The sequence below is a fragment of the Corvus brachyrhynchos genome, unplaced genomic scaffold (assembly GCF_000691975.1).
Source record: "Corvus brachyrhynchos isolate BGI_N302 unplaced genomic scaffold, ASM69197v1 scaffold84, whole genome shotgun sequence".
Lineage (NCBI taxonomy): Eukaryota > Metazoa > Chordata > Aves > Passeriformes > Corvidae > Corvus > Corvus brachyrhynchos.
Window position 1 is genome coordinate 1,463,701 of NW_008237434.1, and position 18,019 is coordinate 1,481,719.

Below are 18,019 nucleotides of genomic sequence, written 5' to 3' on the forward strand. Positions count from 1 at the left end.
CTTTCCCTCCCCAAAAGGTTCCAGTGTGTAGGAGTCTAGTACATGCTACAAGATTTTGCTCTACCCAGGATTTTGAAAGTCCACTAGTGATCACCTCTTAATTAGAATACTTGCAAAAAAATTTTTTTTACCCTTTCAATGGAGCACACATCTGTGTGTGTGTGCACAACACGTGTCCTTGAATGAACAAGGGTTCACATAACTAATAGTTTTGCATGCCATTGTGGGTCAGAGCTAATGTTGCCATACGATAATACTGAAAATTCTGTGGGATATAAGTGATTATAAGCTTAGATTTTGTTTTGGTTTCATTTGCAGAAGTACTGATGAAACCTATATTTTTATTTAATGTAAAAAAATTTATTATGCTAAAGAAAATTTACCATGTACATCTGCCTTCTAGTATGCAATTGTGTCTGTTCAGGGAAGAAAAAAGAAAAGTGGTGTACATAAAAGCTGCATGTGGGAGTGAAATATGTTCTCCTTCTAGTGCTTAGTGTCATCATGCTATCAGTGGAAGAATGATTTCCAGTACAAGACTTGGTGCTTTTACTGTAATCATTTATCTAGGATGTTTAACCTCCACTAGCATCAAAAGGGAGAAGGCTGGGCAAACATCCTCTTGTAGGCAGTTCATGAGAGAACAGCAGTGAGATGCCGTTTTGATGGGAAAAACTCAGGTGACTAATTTACAAAATACTTGTTTAAAGGTTTCATTTTTACGTAGGAACTCTTGCTTCTGAACAGGTGTCACATGAACATAAGCCAGGCTGGTATCCATCTTATCAGTACACAGACAGTAGCTGCTGCAGTCTCTTAATGAATTCATTTTATTAAAAAATTCTGAACTACGCTAAGAGACTTCTGTGTACCAGCTCTCGCTAGTATGTGAAATGGAAATATTTTCCATTTCTACTAAATATAAATTTTAAAGGATGACTTCAGGGAGGAGGGCACCTCTTAATGAGGCAGTTTACTGAATTTTCTCCATTTTTGTCCTCCCTGAGTGACTCTTCAGGCTTTTAGCCTCTGTTTAAAAGACGGTTTGTGGGTTGTTTCAGTAGGTACCAGCCGGGCTGCCTGACAGAGGTAGTCTGCATGGCCTTTATGAACTTGTGGTCATGGAAGGAGACCCCCCAACCGGCTTGGGAAGGCAGAGGTGGTGTTTCTGTGTTCTGGAGTTCTTGAGGTGGTCAGTCAGTGAGCGTGTGCTTTACAGAAGGAGCTCGATGTAACATGTGGTCTGCAGCAATGATGGTAGCTTTGCCTGAAACAGATGGCCCTAGTGCTGTGAAGAACCAGTCACTTGCTTTTAGCTGAGGCTCAGACTTCCCCTGTGAGCAGGGCTGACTCTCCTGATAGCAAGTGCTGTCCTAGATGCTGTTTTACATGAATTTTGCAGCCATCTAGAAGACAGTTCTCAATCACTTGTCTCTCTTCATGGATTTTCTTCCACATCTGTCTCTCCAGCCCCCAAAGCAGTGCCTAGATGCCTCTAAAATTGAACTTGTTATGGTGCTGAAGAGCTGCTGAATCATCACATTGCCTAATTCTAGCCCTATGTTTTGTGCCACAGAATTGATAAAAATGAGTCCAGAACAGCTGAAGAAACGTGTATAACAATACTTTAAGAACCTAGTGAAAATTGTCAAATACTGGAATGTGAAGGACAGAATCAACAGCCAAAAGGACCTTTCAAAAGCTGGGTTTTTTTTTTCCTCTGTAAGAAATGCACTAGAACTGTGTATGTGTAGCATCCACTGCAAATCAGTTATCCTTGCATTCCACTGTGTGCACCCAAACCAGTGCAGAATATGGGACTATGTACCCAGGAAATATCAGTTCCATAAAAGGCTTGGGAGATCAGCATTTAATTACTGATACTTCTTCTGACTTCTCATCATTTGAACAAGTCAAATTATAAAACAAGTCAGGCTGTAAAATATGGAGAACTCTGTGACTCACAGGGTGAATTAGTGTGTTATTTTTCCATGTCATCATATGGCTTTGGTGGCCAGAGATTGTTCACTGCTGACACAATTAATTTTCCACAATGGCAAATGAACTTTTCTCAGTTTGCTTTGAATTTGAGGTACTTATAGACATATGGAACCATTTAACAATTTATAAGTTGTTATTAAGAAGAAAAATTCCAACCTTCTTTCCAGGAGATGTATATATATATGTGCATATATATGTGTGTGTACATATAGTTGTTGCTGGAAAGTGTTTGTTGTGAAAATAGGATAGGTATGAAGCTTGGTTGCAAACAATAAGCCTAGTCTTTTCTTTCACAACCACTTCTAAGGAAGAGTGAGAGGTCTCAAGCACTGATTTAATGTCAGGTTTTGTGTTAATGCTGGGATTCTGGTCAAAGATGTTTTAAAGCCAGAGGAGGCTGACACATTTTGGGAAAGAAGCAATGTCTGAACTTGTCAAATAAATGTTTGGAAGGAAATGAGTTGGGATAAACGTTAATCTGGAGCCTATCAGCACATTTGCATAAATGTTGGTGTTCACCTCTCCAGCATCTTGAGGTTTAATTCCAAAAGAAACAGAGCTTGTGCAACTGGACCGTCTGGCAGTGCCATTTCCCTTCCTGGTAGCAATTCAGCTTTCTGGTCAATATCAGTAAAACTCAGCCTAGAAATAGAGGTCTTGGATATTTGCAACCAACAAGAAATTAATATATTCAGTTTGTTTAAAAAGGAAAGTTCCCAGACCCCTTTTCCAGATAGGATGTCCAGAGAGAGAGACTTCAGTGAAATGCCTTTCCAACATTGGAAATCTGTGCAGAAACTGAAAATTGAGACAAATCCATAGAAACACAAGTCTCACTAGTCTGCTCACTACTCATACTGTTTTATAAACATGTTTTATTGTGTAATAAAATGCTTTTCAAAATCCGTGCAGTAAAAGTTTAAAAATATCAGCTTTGACATAACCTCACCAAATTTTAATCCAGATCATTGCTGTAAAGGATTCTTCTGTTATGGGAGTAATTACACTCCTGCCCAGTTCCTGAAGGACCTGTGTCTCATTTGGTTAACAGAAGTATTTAATGAACAGTGATCAGTTATTCAATATTTTGCTTTCTTTGTTCATTGGCATTGCTTTGGGCCTTATTTATTATCAGCCCTTATTAAACCCTGTTCCAAAGACACAAATTACTTGTTTTCTCATAAGCTCTTTGCTGTCCGACTGGAATATTTTGAGGACTCTGGCTCAGCCCCTGGGATATGAGGGGCCTGTTATCCTCAGTACCTAAATACCACTTCTTATCTGAGAAGCTGCTTGCTTGGTTTCAACAGCTGCTTGTGACCCAGACTGTCAAATGGGACACCCAGGAGACAAATAGTATTTTTCACTGGCTGCCCTTGAAAATATGGGCAATTGGATATCATCATCTTTTATCTCTGTAGTAGAGGCAGGAGTAAAAGTGTTGCTGAGGCTAATGTTTGGTAAATGGGCAGTAATGTCCTGCAAATGTGCATGAATGGAAGGACTGGGTTAAGTTTCTGAATTCAAAGGCCTTGCTCCAGAGCACATGGCTGTTGGAGCTTTTTAATGAAAATATTGGTGGGTTCTTTAATAAAAGACGAAGACTCCCTCCCTCCCACTGCTGCCTTTAATTTAATTTTTTTTAAAGAAAATCTGTCAGTCATCTTTTGTCCAATATTAAGTCTGGCATCTATAAATACCCCAAATCAGTGCATATTTCAGTGATCAGTATATTACTGTTAATCTGAGTAGTAATGCCTGTTGTAGCAATACTTGATATGTCTTTCTTGGGCAAATGTGTTTATTTTATACCACTGGTTTACCAGTGCTTTTCATGTATCTTAGTTATTCCTACTGTTTGCTAGATATTTAGTTGTATTAACTCTATCCTGTTTGTGAGTGGAAGGTATTCTACCTTCTGGAAGGCTGTAATTTTAAGGTGGCTTGTGTTTCCCCTGTGAAGAGGAGACCCAAGAGCAGGTCAGGCTGGCCTGGAGCCTTGTCCTTGGTTACGAAGAGAGAGTGAGCAAGAGGGAATGCTGAGTGTTCAGGAGGTTTTCAGTGTGAGGGCCCATGGTGCGAGGGGGTTGTGTACATTTGGGCAATATCCCTCTGTGATGCTTAACTGAAAGAACAAGAGAAGGTGAAACAGCATTTTAAATGCCCTCTAACAACTTTGTTTTTATGGAGAGTTTAAGGTGGATATGGGGCTTTAATTTCCTTGTTAACTTTTAAACCTACCTACAACATGACTAGTTAGTGAGTTGCAAGGTGCTGTTGCAGTCTGCTAAGGGGCGTTTCAGATGCCATTGACTGGCTTTGAGCACTTCCTTTCCTGCTGTAGTGAAGGTGCTCTCCTCTTTCATATATTTTTTTCATTCCTGTCACAGCTATATCAGTTGTTGCAAAAACTCCAGCCAAATAGCTATGCTGGCAAAAACCCTAATGAAGGTGCTGTGATAGCAGCTAAAAAGTTTTCCCTCTGGTGCAGCTTTAATTCTATTTGGGAAATTGATTTAAATTAAATCAGGCAAAAGAATGTTTTTGAGTGCATAAGCTCTGTCTCCTGTGAGGTTTTGCTGATAGGGTTGGACCAGCAAAATCTTTAAAGTGCATGGAAGCCCAGAACAAGCAAGAGCTAACTTGTAGTTCTTAACATGGTGACTTTGTGTAATCAAAATCTTGGCTGAAGAATTTCAAATGTAAGTTTTCATCTTGGAATGAGTTTCTAGTTTCACCACGCAATTTAGAAAGAACAGAAGTCTACATCTGAATGACTTGTCATTTCATAAGGCCCTGCATGTGATCATGGGTTTTTTTTAATCTCTTCTCTCCTCTCCTTTGCAAATAAACAGAGCAATAGAAAAACTGAATGGGTTTCAGCTTGAAAACTATTCCTTGAAAGTTGCATACATCCCTGATGAGATGGCAGCCCAGCAACCTCCACAACAACATCCCCAGGGAAGACGTGGATTTGGACAGAGGGGTCCTCCGAGGCAAGGGTCACCTGGTGCAACCACACGGCAGAAACCACAGTCAGACGTTCCTCTGCGGATGCTGGTTCCCACACAGTTTGTAGGAGCCATTATCGGGAAAGAAGGAGCAACAATCAGAAACATTACAAAGCAGACACAGTCCAAGTAAGTTATTTTACAAAACTGTAATTAATAGCTTTAATATTGTGTCATCATTGCTCATGTAAAGAGGAGTTCTTAAAACTTCATTACTAATCTGCATGGTCAGATAGCAAATGAAGACAACAGAGAACAGGAAATGTTTTGCAAGAATTATTTAAGGACTGGATTCTGTTCTTGACACGTGTTCAAACACTAGCTGACTTTTTTCTCCCCCTTTAAAAAAGGAGCACTAGCATGATGGTACTCTGTTGGAGACTTTTGTTTACAGATATACTAATATGGTTCTGGCACAAAAAGAGAAACTGAAAGAGCTGTAATATGTTGTTCTGGGGGGCATACACTCAGTGTGGTGATACCCAAGTCTTCAAGTGTTTATTCTAGTTTTAGTTTGATTAGGGCATTTTTAGGATTTGTAAGTGTTGTCAATTCAAGATGTGGGGGGAAAAAACCCTAAAAAAAGAACCTTTCTATCTCCCTCACTGCTTCTTACATCTTACCCCCCTCTGTTTCTGGAGAATGCATTTGTTGCTATCAAGTTGCAGACCACACCAAAACACAGATTAAGGAAATGCATGGGAGGCAAAAAGCAAGCTGCTAAGTGACCTAAGGAGCTTAGGGCACTGGGGTCTAGAGACGCTGGAAGAGATTGTTTCCAGTGTGCGTTAAATCCCTACCCACAAGGAAGAGCTCAGCACAGATGCAGAGGGAGGTGGGGTTCTGATTCCAAGAATTTTTCTAGGATGCCCCTAAAAACAGAGAATTAAAATGCTGCCTTCAGCAGCACACTGGTAGGAGTCCCCAGCTCTGCAGTTGCAGCAGGCAGGACCTGGGAATGAGCTGTGTGTGAGGGGAACAAGGGTGGGTCATAGCCTCAGCTTTGAGAGTAGTTAGTGAGGATAAGGGACTCCTCTCTAATTACACCCCAACCCCCCACAAACAGGCTTCCCCAGCTCCCCAAACCCAAGATTATCATGATGCTCCTTCAAACCTCTCATTAGCATGATGTAACCCAGCAGACTATTTAGTGTGTTTAACAACACAGGTTTAAGAGATTTGTGGTGTCCTGACAAGACTTGGTTGTAATTTTTCTCTGGGTAACCAATTTTTCAGGTGATATATAAAACATCTAATTCTTGGACTATAAAAATCCTGGAAGATTTGCATGAGGAAAGCTTTTATATCTAAAAGAAGGGTGGGTAGAGTAGAAATAATTGCAGGTTGCTAACTTTACGGATATGTGACTTTGAGAATGATGTTTTCATTGGTTTGGGCTTAAAAAAAAAATAAAGAAATTTCATCCACTTTTAGTTCCACCAAGGATTGCCATTGGTTTCTTGGAAAATGCTGCATTGTGAAACAAAATGAGTTTTCAATACTTCAAAGAACTGCAAAAATAAGGGGGCTTCTTGAAAAGCAGCATGGTTGTTTCAGTTAGGAAATAGCTATTACATGCGGAAGAGGGGCAAAAACAAAAAGCAGAGGTGGAAAGAATATGTGAGCTGCAGTTACTGGCAGAGGAAAAGTAATATCCAAGGCATTGTCTTTATGCAGGTCATAATTAATTTCTGCTAAATTCTTAGAACTACATAAACCTGTTGTAAAACAAGGCTAGTAGTTTCAGGGTGGTAGAGGGTGGAGTAGAGGAAAGGTAGTATCATGACAAAATCAGGCTGGAAAAGTATAAGAAACTAATCCTGAAGATGGATGCAAAGTACTGCCATGCTACTTGTTAGCAGAGGAGTGCTGGGAAATTCTGCTGTTGAGGTAATTAAAGATAAGATGGGACAGAGCCTGACTGTCCTGTAGTTGCACAGTCATTCTAAGTGGAGCAGTGGGGCTGGAGATGGAGCACTGGGAAAGCTTGATGTGGTGCTGTCTTCAGGGGTTTAGTTGTCTATCTAACAACTCCCCTGACTATCTTGATGGGAGTTTACTGAGAAAAGGAGATCCCAGTGTCTGCAGAGGTGGGGCTTAGCTGGTAAAATCAGGAGGAGAGGCTCTTCGTAACACAACAAATTAGTATTTAGGATATGTTTAAATAGTTGTAAACTTTTCAAGAGTAAACCACTAAAATGTAGTCACTGTTAGCTCAAAATAAATTAGTTTTACGAGAGTTGGAAATACACAAGGTTTACCATAGACTATGTGGTTATAGTTAGTGTTTTTCTTTCTTTCAAGAATTGATATTCATCGTAAAGAGAATGCAGGTGCTGCTGAGAAACCAATTACCATCCACTCAACTCCTGAAGGCTGCTCAACAGCTTGTAAAATTATTATGGAGATCATGCAAAAGGAAGCTCAAGATACTAAATTGTGAGTAAAAAGCGTTTCATCGTGGAAGCATTAAAAATTCTGAATTCTCGCTGGCTCAATTTAAAGAAGTAGTTTTTAAAGCTGTTAACAAGTGAATATTTGCTGTTATCTGTATCTAAGTAGGTAAAGAAACTGAGACATTTTGCCTTTCAGGACAGTCTACTTGCTTAGTTAGCCCCAGCATGCATCTATGATTTCAGTTGTTGCCTGGCTGTGATTTTGAGGTGAACTGGAGCAAATATGGAAGTTTCTTGAGCAACTGAGAGCTTTTAGTCAGAGCGAGCATAACAAGTTGTAAGCCCTCACTAAAAGCTTTAAGATCTATTTTTTCCCTCCCAACAGCTCTTGCTACTTCACTCTGAGCTTTATTTAGCTCAAGGTATGCTGCAATTAAGCTTGAAAAGCCCATTGTACCTGGACTTTGCATCCAGTGTTAACCTGTGAATGGGAGCTGTGGATATTTCTACGAAAATAAAATTCATCCGTAACACGCATAAAAGCTTGTGCTCTGGTCTCCAAAAGTCTCACTAGGTATAACTTCCATTACAGTACAGAAGAAATTCCCTTGAAGATACTGGCACATAACAACTTTGTTGGCCGACTTATTGGCAAAGAAGGAAGAAACCTGAAGAAAATTGAACAGGACACAGATACTAAGATCACGATATCGCCGTAAGTTTTTGGTGGCCTAATCTTTTGGTGAGGTGTCTCAAATGGCAGCAATGCTGCTGTGGGACATTCAGGTACAGAGTTCTTAGAAAAATATTATGTGTGTGTTAAAGGCTGAGATAACAGCCCTTCAGAGACCTTTCCATCATGTGGATTAAACTGTTACTTAAGCTCAGTTAAATTTTATGTAAACAGTGAGTCTTCATTGTAAACTCAGTCAAGAGCGAGCCTAAAAATAACATAGGCTATGTGGAGCTTGTGTTAGACTATATTTTAAGTGTCAGTTGTTTTTAACATATTATACCATATGTAATGATGAGTGTTTGAAACTGTAAGTCTGGATCAGTTCTGAGATATGTGTGAAAATGAGTGAATTTAGTGATGTTTTAGTTTCTGGTATATATTAAATTTTTGGACTAGAGGGAAAGAAATAGAGCAAATGGATACTGAAAAGGATATTTTAGTAGCAGTGCTGTCCCTCTTGACCACTAGCAGCCAAACTGCAATACACTGGCTGGTCTGCTTCAAAGTAATACCTTTTTTCCTGAGTTTGTGAGGGTAACTGAGACCTGTTCAAATTTAGCTGAGATTAAAAGGGAGTTTTCACCTTTACTGGAAATCTGTAAATCACTGATTAGATTAACATCTCTGTAGAAGCTTGGCAGTCAATAGTAGTTTTACCCTGGAGTAATATCTTCAGAGAACCTCCTGTTCTGAATAATGAATGCTCTGGCATGAACTTTCAAGCATTTGAAGGCATCCTGGATTTGGCTCTAGCCAGGAAGGGTGAGAATAAGGCTTATAGGCTGTAGGAAAGGGAAAAAGTTTGGAAGACACATGAGGATATGTGAAGAGGTGTGAATACATGCAGGAGACAAAAAAAGTACTGCAGAAAATAGCTCAAATGAGGACAAGGAAGCTGGGAGTAAATGTGCCTCCTCAAAAAGAAGAAATCAAGTTTGGATGAAAGTACCTGAGGCCTTCCTTAAAGGTGTGTGTTTATGGAATTAGTCTGAGGAAGAGAAACAAATCAAATAGAGAAAAAGCACCCATATAGGTGTGCTTCAAGAATAGAATTTCTAAGGCCAGCGTGCTTTCTTAAATGTGTTTGCATAAACAGTTTGTTTGCAAACAGTACGCAGACTAATGCTATTGCTTAAACGGGGAAAAAAATGTGTACAGAGTACATGAAAAAATGGTCTTCATTCCATGAAATCCACTTGTCTTTATTGATGATGACATAAATAACACATTGTCTGTAAACAGCTACAGAGTATTTTTTAATTTAGCGAGTTAATGGTTTATTTGCATTAAAATCTTGGCCTCAAGATTGTATTTGTCATACTATGCCTAAAATAGCCCCCTGAAGTCGTCTGGTGTAATCAATACATAAATGAGAGCATATATGCCCATTGATTTTGCTATATCTAATTAGTCTTTCCCATAGTCTCTTCATTTAGGCCTTTCGGTAAGCTTGTCCATAAGTTTAAAGTAAGACAGCTCGTTTGGGAAAGTGTTTCCTCTCTTCTTTGGGGTGTTTTCCACCACTTTCCTTACTGAGGCAGTACTTCAGTGCTCATGCACTGGAAGTTTAAGGCCTGCTTTGTGGATGTGTTTCGCACCTGCCACTGCTTGACTGAGATGTGCAAAGGTTTGCCACACTGCCTGCTGTGCAGGAAGGCAAGGCCTTGTATGCTGCTTCCTCTCTGCTTCCTGCCATGGGCTTCCTCACTCCTACATCTTGCCCTGGACTTTGTCTTCACCCCTTTACCTTTTCTCAGTACGTGGATATGCCATGGCTTCCCAGTATGTTTATTCCATGTTACCACAGTAGGTTAGCATTTGTTGCTGAATAAAGCACTGGTTTAATGCTGTCACATTTTCATTTTCCCTGTGGAGTTATTAGTATTTTGCAGCAAATGTTGACTTGCACACAGCCTTTCTTTTTTCCCATTTTGAGGGCTTGGAGGCTCTCCTGCAGTTTCCCTGAGGCCCGGCTTTTCTCCCGTTTCCTTAAAGAATAAGCTACAGTTCTCAAGAAAAGAAAATGTTTTGGGTCTTTTTGTCTTTTTAATGGTGTTTCTGGGATGTCTAAAATGAATGTCTGAAGCCCTCTCCCTGTTGGTAGTGCTGGTGTGGTGTGTGAAGTGGGACGTTGCTGCACCGCCCTGCAGCTCGTGTTCGTGCACAGCGTGGTCGTTTCTTTTCGTGCAGCACCCAAGTATGTCTCAACCAGCCCTTGCCAAACCTCGCTGTGGTGGGCTTTGTTGTGGTTCCTATGAGGACAGATTTTCCCCAGATTATCTGAAACCTGTGTTTGAGCCCTGTTATGAATTGATACTATGCTCTTTGGAGGGCAAACTTGACACACTCGGATGTTGTCGTGCTCAAATGATAAACCTGGATTATCTTCTTTGTTTGCTAATTAACTGTGCTTCTGTTTCATTTGCAGATTGCAGGACTTGACACTCTATAATCCGGAAAGGACCATTACAGTTAAAGGCAGTATTGAAACTTGTGCCAAGGCTGAGGAAGAAATTATGAAGAAAATCAGGGAGTCCTATGAAAATGATATTGCTGCTATGAATGTGAGTTTTAGGATGTGGGCTCTTTCTGGAACTAAAACCACAGAAGGATTTTGGGTGTGAGGAACCCCTGGAGGTCACCTGGCCGAGCAGTGGGTTTGCTCAATATGGGCCCCACTTCCAAGTTAAACGAGGTTATGTAGAGACTTGTCTTCTCCTTAATATTTCCATGGATAGAAAGTGTCTGTCCATTTCCACGGATAGAAAGTGGTCATGGAGTGTCCAGCACCTCTGGACACCTGTGCTCTGTTTCACTGCTCTCATGATGAATTTTTTTTCCTAATATCAAATCAGCATTTTCTGTTGCAGCCACTCTGTTGACTCTTCTATTTATTTGTGGGAGTGTGGGCAACCATTTTTGTTATTTATTTATGTGTGCTATTTTAATGGAGGTTTTTCTGGTTCATATTTGACTGGGGGAACTGAGAACTTTGGATTGAGGAAATTAATGAGTATTTTACTTTTTTCTTGTTGCAAAAGCCTGAAGAAGGGTGTGTTTGTGCTGCTGTGGCTTATGTGCTCTGGCTTGCATGTTTTTTAAAGTAGTGATTCAGTCTCTTCACATAAATAACATAATAATGTATGGAAGAAGGATCTCTCCTGTTTTTAATTATTTAATTTAAGAAGGCTTTATTAAAGTTTTTTCTTGATACAGATGATAAAGGCATTTAGCTATTTGAAGATGATTGGTGATTATATAATGAAAACAACATACCTCATTAGTTTGCCAGGGTGTTACTAATGGATATTGAGAAATGATTGAGACTTTTGATAAGTTAGGAAAAGCTTTGTGTGTGCGTGTGTATCCAAATCTTATGGTCTAGAGTTAGAATGGAAATATTTTTTCAGTTTACAATGGTCCTGAATTTCCAGAAATGTCTCTTCTTCATGGTTGCCCTACTGAGTAGAGAGAATATTTTCCCCCCTTTCTCTCCCTGCCTGTCCCACACAAAGCAAATTGCAGTACATGAGCTACACATGAGGAACAAAGTCAAAACCAAATTCAATAGCAGTGCATTTTTGTTTCATATGACATGGTGTGAGTTAGAGACTGCGTTGCTGTTTGACGAAGGCATGGAAAGTCAAAACCCACCTCTGTTACTGCATAGATTTCAGGTTTAGTTTGTAGTGGTTATTAAGGTTGTTTTTGAGGTGGTGAAGTTTTGAAGTTTTTTGGTGATTGACTTATCTTAATGGCCTGAGATAGCTAAAGAGGGACAGACACTGAGATATTTCTAAAGCATATTCATGCTTTTGAGCAATAATCTGGAAAAGGGTACTCACAAGTTTTGTATCAGACAACAAATGCTTCCTACCACATGATGGTGTCACTCTTCTCAGGTGTGGTCAAGCAAGGGACATGCAACTTCATAGTTGATCCTTTCCCAGCAATTGCTGGAGGTATCTCACTTCCTCTTTTGCAAGGGAGAGGGGATGGGGTTATAGTGTCACATATGTATTGCCCCAGTGTAAGAAAAGCAGAGGTTTGCACATGATCTTTCTGTTTCTACAGTGCTGTCTTTTTAGTATGAGGCCAAAACTATTATTTTTCTGATAAATATGTTCACTCTGAAAGTAAATAGTATTATTATCTGAATATCTTGCTGTGAAGTTTGAAATGTGTTTTGCTGATGAAATTGTAGCAAGTGATTCCCATCTGCCTTTCACACTATGAGTTTTTAATGTTATTGGTCTGTACATGTGTCTAGGAAACAGGTTTGAAGGAGAGTCCTTCGGGTAATCGAGATGAATTTTTTGTTGTTGTTGTTTTAAATAACATCCCACAAGCTTAACAGCATGTGCCAACTAGGATTTTATTAAAGTTAATAACCAGGACTCTAAATCTTGACTCTTCTGCCATTGCAGCTTCAAGCACATTTAATTCCTGGATTAAATCTGAATGCCTTGGGTCTGTTCCCACCTTCTTCTTCAGGAATACCACCTCCCGCAGTGAGTGTTGCCTCCGCTGCTGCTGCTGCTTCGTATCCACCATTTGGGGTAAGGGAAGCTCTGATTTTGGATGGTTAGTGGATGGTGATACAAATTTGTACAATGCTGCTGTTCAAAACTAAGAAGACTGCTGCATTTTTTTGTGAAGTTACCTGGAAAATCTGGGAAGGGTGTTTTGCTAACTGTGTTCTGCCCTTTTTCTAAGTGTTGTCTGTCTTCCTGCTTGCACACTGAAAGATATTTCATATGGCTGCAGTTGGGAGCAGGCATTAATTGTTTTTCTAGTGAAATGCTCAGTGAAGCTGGAAAATAGTGCTGCTTAGAAGAGTTAGATTTTATTTTACAGAGAATTTGAATTACTGCAGAAAGAACTCTCACATAAAATAGAATTTTAAAATTGCTGGAATTGGCAATTAATAATGCTAGTCTGCAATTTTATTCCTTTTGATATGGAAAAAAAAGAAATGATCTCTTGCCATGAAGTGGGAATCTATATGTAGCTAAAATGTTTGTTTGAGTGTAGCAGTTTTATAAATGCCCTGTTGAAACGCAATACTGCTAAATATATAGGATGAAAATTACATGGATTAATCTCCAGAAAGCTGCAATTTACTTGCCAATTTGCTCTCTAAAAAATATCTGAAAAAGTTTACTAGAACCTTACTCAAGTTCAGTGCTGACTAGTAAACATAAGAGGTCTTTTGCTATGGAGCAGAAGGTAATTTATTGTATCAGAAAGCTCCAGAGTCTGTCTGGAACTGAGATGGTGTTTTGCTGTTCAAGAGAAGACAACCTCATTATAAAGAGAAGGTGATTTTTCATCTCTTCCTTGTTTCTGGTGGTGGTGGTTGTTAGCAACTCAATGGAAGGTGAATTTTCAAAACAATTCTAACAAGTCTCTTAAGAAGTGGATGACAGAGCTGTACAAACTCTGATGCGTCTGACTTCGTCCCCTTCTTTGCCCAACAGTGACATCTAGAGAGCTAAGTCTGAGACTTTTCATGAACTAGAAAAGTGAAAATGCAGCACAACACACTGAACTTTATCAAATAACTCAAGCTATATTGTACTAAAGGGTAATTGTTGTCTAAATATTTTTCCCCAGAGGAAGAAGCCAAGAGAGAGTCACTGCAAGGAACAGGAAAAATTCCACTCTTGTAGCATTGTTTGTGAGAATGAACAACTTTGGTGTTATGAATGCATTATGAACTATATTGAGTAGAATAGTGGCTTTATCAGAAAAATGTGCTTTAATGAAAGCTACAATAGAAATATATTTATACTTTGTTATTTTACTGTCAATAGCAGAGCCTCCATTTATGACAAATGAATTCTCTCTCACACAGTCCTTCTGCACTTTAATTAGATTGGCAGACTGAACTAAACAATACAGGTTTCTGCTTCACTGTATTATATAAAATGCCATCTCTGGTAATGGATTACCTCAATTTTTTTCTTAAGAGGAACTAGGTGTGGTTTACTAACAGTATAGAGCTTTCCTTGTTGGTAATTAAAAGTGTGGCTTTTCCTTTCTTTTTACTCCAGATTTGCAAACTACTTCGCTATTCTTGAGATTCATACTGTAAGCCCACAGTTCTGTTCATCATTTGGTTTATTTTCATTTCTTTCCCACTTTTTCCCTGTTGTGGTTTTTTTTTGCTTTTGCTTTAAATATGCACCTAAACACTGCTGAATTTGGTGGTTACTCCTGTCTGTCCCTCTGTTGCTAGTGCACCTTTACCCCCCAAATGCACCTTTTTTGGCCTGCTAAGATCTCTGGCAGTTTCCAGCTTTCTGGAAATAGGATAATGGCAACATCTGGAAAAAAGCATCAAGAAACAAATGTCATTGTGTAAAAGTGTAGAAACTGTGCAGCTGGAAGGACCACTGTCTGAACTCTCTTGCTTTGTTCATGCTCAGTCCTCTGAACTGGCTCCCATTCCATGCAGCCTGGATGTGTGACAAGCTAACATGCAGAAAGAAGGGATAAACTCACAGATTCTCAGGGTGAACTCCAACAGCTTTTGTGGAGGTTGGGGGTGGTACCAATACAGCCCTTGAGCCAGATAAGAAGGGTTTCTAAAGCAAACACATGAACAAGTGGAGCTATCTCCCCTGTTCGTACTTAGACGTGTCGGTATTTGGAAAAGAGCAGGTGGTTCTGTGGGCTTCAGGTGAGTCAGCCCCTCAGGCTGACTGACTTACTCAAAGTGCTTGTTGCTCTCTGAGGAGAGAAAACAAGAAAAAGTATGAGTGTTCTTTTAATGGATGCAGTTGTTCAGAAAACAAAGTTTCTATTTCAAAGACTTTTAAATCTTGCTTTTTTCTGTAACTTTTGAGTTTTATTCTCCTCTAATTTTTTCCTCTAGTAAGAACAGTTTTTCAGACACTGATTAAATAGTTTATTGGGGCATGCAGAAGAAGAAAGAGATAAAAAGTCTGGCTGTATTTTGAAGGAGAAATGGATACAATTTGAAAGGCTAAAGGTAACCACAGGGTTAGGTCATCTAGGAGAGCTCACGAGTGATTTAAAAAATAAAATTAAATCTGTGTAACTAAAAGAGGCTTTGGGGAAAGAAAGTCTCAGGAGAAAAATTAATGAAAAATTCCTGGGGAGACTTTGTCCATTTACCTATGCGCTATTTGTTACCAAGTTCCTTGTTTTGACAAAAGCATTTGGGCAACCCAAGTCCCTTTACCTTGTTTTCAGTGCATGTCCTTTTATGCTTGGGAGCACAGATTAGTGGACACTGAGGATATCCCTTTCAGGCAGCTGGAAATCCTTTCTGAAAACACTGCTGGCGTCAGGGTGTAAAGATATGTGTCCTGCTGCTGTCCTGCTTATTTTTGTGTAGTGCAAATTTTGCCTTCTGCTCAGGGATGCACAGGGCTGGCTCTTCCCTGCCTCCTGTTTGTTTGACTGAACAGAGGTGTGTTCCTCACCAGTTTCAGCTGCACCATCACAAGGGGCCTCTTGGCATCAAAGTGTCATTGAAGTCTGTGCTTGCAAGCCATACAGCGAACCTTGGGACCCACCCTGTGCTGTGTCTGAGGGTGTGTTTGAAGCTCTTGTAATATCTTTGTATGCACCCTTTCTTCACCTTGTTGTGGGGATGGACTCGACTGGGGCTCTCCTTTGGGTCAGAAGAATTAGGTGGGTGAGTTTGGGCATTTGCAGCAGGGTTTCCATATGGAGCTGATACTTCATATGTGCTACTTTCTAGTGACAAGGTGTTGCTGTGACCTTGTGTAGGACTTGTTCCCAAAGAACCTGAAGTGTCATCTTAATTATTGAAACTATTATGTGCCACACTCCTGCTGCTGCTTTTTTTATATGGGTATAAAGAGGAAAAATCTGCATAGTAGACAGATCTAGGATTTTGTTACGGTGCCAGAGCTTAGTGACAGGTCTGAATGCTCATACGTACAGCTGGAGCCAAGTGTTCCCAAAACATTCTGTACTCAGGAGCTTGGGACTGAGTAGTTGAATAGGTTTAGCTGTGTTACCATGTGTGTGATGCTTCATCCTATCCCTCTTCATGCAAACCTTTAAGAGATTTGACAAAAGCATAAACATTGTTCTCCAGCTGCTTCAGGTACACTCTGGTATCACAAACTTGAGATGATGATCTTATCAAACACTAGTTTGCATTTAGTTCCTTGGACTGTGTCACATTCAGGAGAATGATTTCCATGTGACTCGGAGACCTTATTCCGTGGTGGTTCACACTGATGTACAACACCAAAGCCTCATCCAATTTAATCTAATGAGATGCAGATTGTGTCTCGCTGCTTTACTCTTTGTCCTGGCAGTGGAGCCCCCACAGGAAGGCACAGGTTGTCCTTGGTACTTGTCTGGTAACAGATACAAACACACACATGGGCACATGTCCATTGCATGTGGCTAACAGTGTCTGAGCACCTCAACCAGTGAAGGCTAACCATCCATTTTTTAGTATTTTTACTTATTGCTAGCAACAATTCTTGATATTGCAATTGTATAATATATTTGTGGAGTCCAAGCTCTGTTTGCCTGTTCAAAGCACTCATTTTGTGCAGTCACTCAAAAGGGATGCGATGGAATTGCATATTGTGTTTCAGTTCTTGAATTTTCCTCTTTTTGCAAAAGTCCAAGATCTGTTTGTTTTTCCCTGGGCTCCTAAAAGACAGACAAACCAGACCTTGTGAGAATCATTGAAATGTTTTAAGGTTTGAGGGAAAAAGTAGGACTTAAATGTCTCAGTTAAGAGTATTAAGAGCTAAAAATTCTTTTTACTGTCAAATTGGCATGATTTTGCTCTTATGATCCTGGTGATATGATCAAATTAATGCCTTTTTTTTTTTTTTTTTGACTGATCTGTGCCCTTGTGTGACCATATTAAGGACCAGTAGCCTTTCTGTGCCTATTTGTACCTGATGTCTTGTCCAGATGCTTTTGGGCCTGGAAAAACCACCACTTTCTGTTTATCCTTAAATCTTTCTCCTTAGCTGTGCATTTAAATGCTTGTGTGCGTTGCAGCTCTGACACAATTGCAGAGAGCTTTGTTAGTCTGCCCACTGTCACTTGTAACAAATGCCATGACCTGAGCACCTGCACAAAGGACTGGGATTTGTATGAGGGGGGGGAGTAAGGTTCTGCAAAAGGGAATATGACCCATGCTTATGTTTTCCAGAAGATATGTTGCCACAAAAAAAAAAAATGTTTTAACAAGTATCCCAGCCAAACTGCTTCAGATGTAGTGTTGTTCTGCTCAAAGCTGTTTTGATGGAGTTGTTGCTTCTGTCTTCTGAACTGTGGGGAGAATATGCACATGCTTGTCTCTCAAGAATAGAAGTTTGTTCTCATGCAACACTGAAGGTTTTAAAGCTACAAACAAACAAGAAATCCTTACCTTAAAGTCCAACTGTGTACAGCCATGCAATAAATACACCTGGCACACCCACTGGGGTTAAATGGGTTGCACCCTTCCTTTTACAATTGGAACTTTGCATATTTAATTTTACATCCAACTGCATTTCTTTTGTAGCCTCTGTGTCTGAAATTTGGCATCCAATGGCATGGGGGAAGAAAAGGGCTAACCTGTGGAGACCTCATCCTGCCCTTGAATGCCCTGAAACAGGGTAGTATAATTAAATCTGTCTCATGGCAGATAAACTCAAACATAAAGTAAGGTGAGAAGCAGACAGCTTTTCTCCATAAGAGGAGTTCACACCAGCTGCTCTCCTGCATCTGGAAGGGCATGGAAGAGATACGTGAACTTCTGCCCTGTGAAAGTTGGCTAAGGTGAAGAGACGCTCCTCTGCTTGCAGTGGGACTGCTTTCTCTGCTGGTCTCTTTGGACATCCATTGTAGCTACTTGAAGG

At 40.0% G+C, this 18,019-nt stretch overlaps 1 protein-coding gene across 1 annotated transcript in view; it reads left to right on the plus strand.

Annotated features, from left to right (window-relative positions):
* IGF2BP3 (insulin like growth factor 2 mRNA binding protein 3) overlaps window positions 1–18,019 on the plus strand; it is a 111,961-nt gene that overhangs the window by 73,356 nt on the left and 20,586 nt on the right. Inside the window, exons 8-12 of the mRNA XM_017731188.1 lie at window positions 4,857–5,141; window positions 7,317–7,451; window positions 8,001–8,123; window positions 10,573–10,708; window positions 12,572–12,703. Coding sequence (XP_017586677.1) covers window positions 4,857–5,141; window positions 7,317–7,451; window positions 8,001–8,123; window positions 10,573–10,708; window positions 12,572–12,703 — 811 coding nt within the window. The remainder of the gene's footprint in view (window positions 1–4,856; window positions 5,142–7,316; window positions 7,452–8,000; window positions 8,124–10,572; window positions 10,709–12,571; window positions 12,704–18,019) is intronic.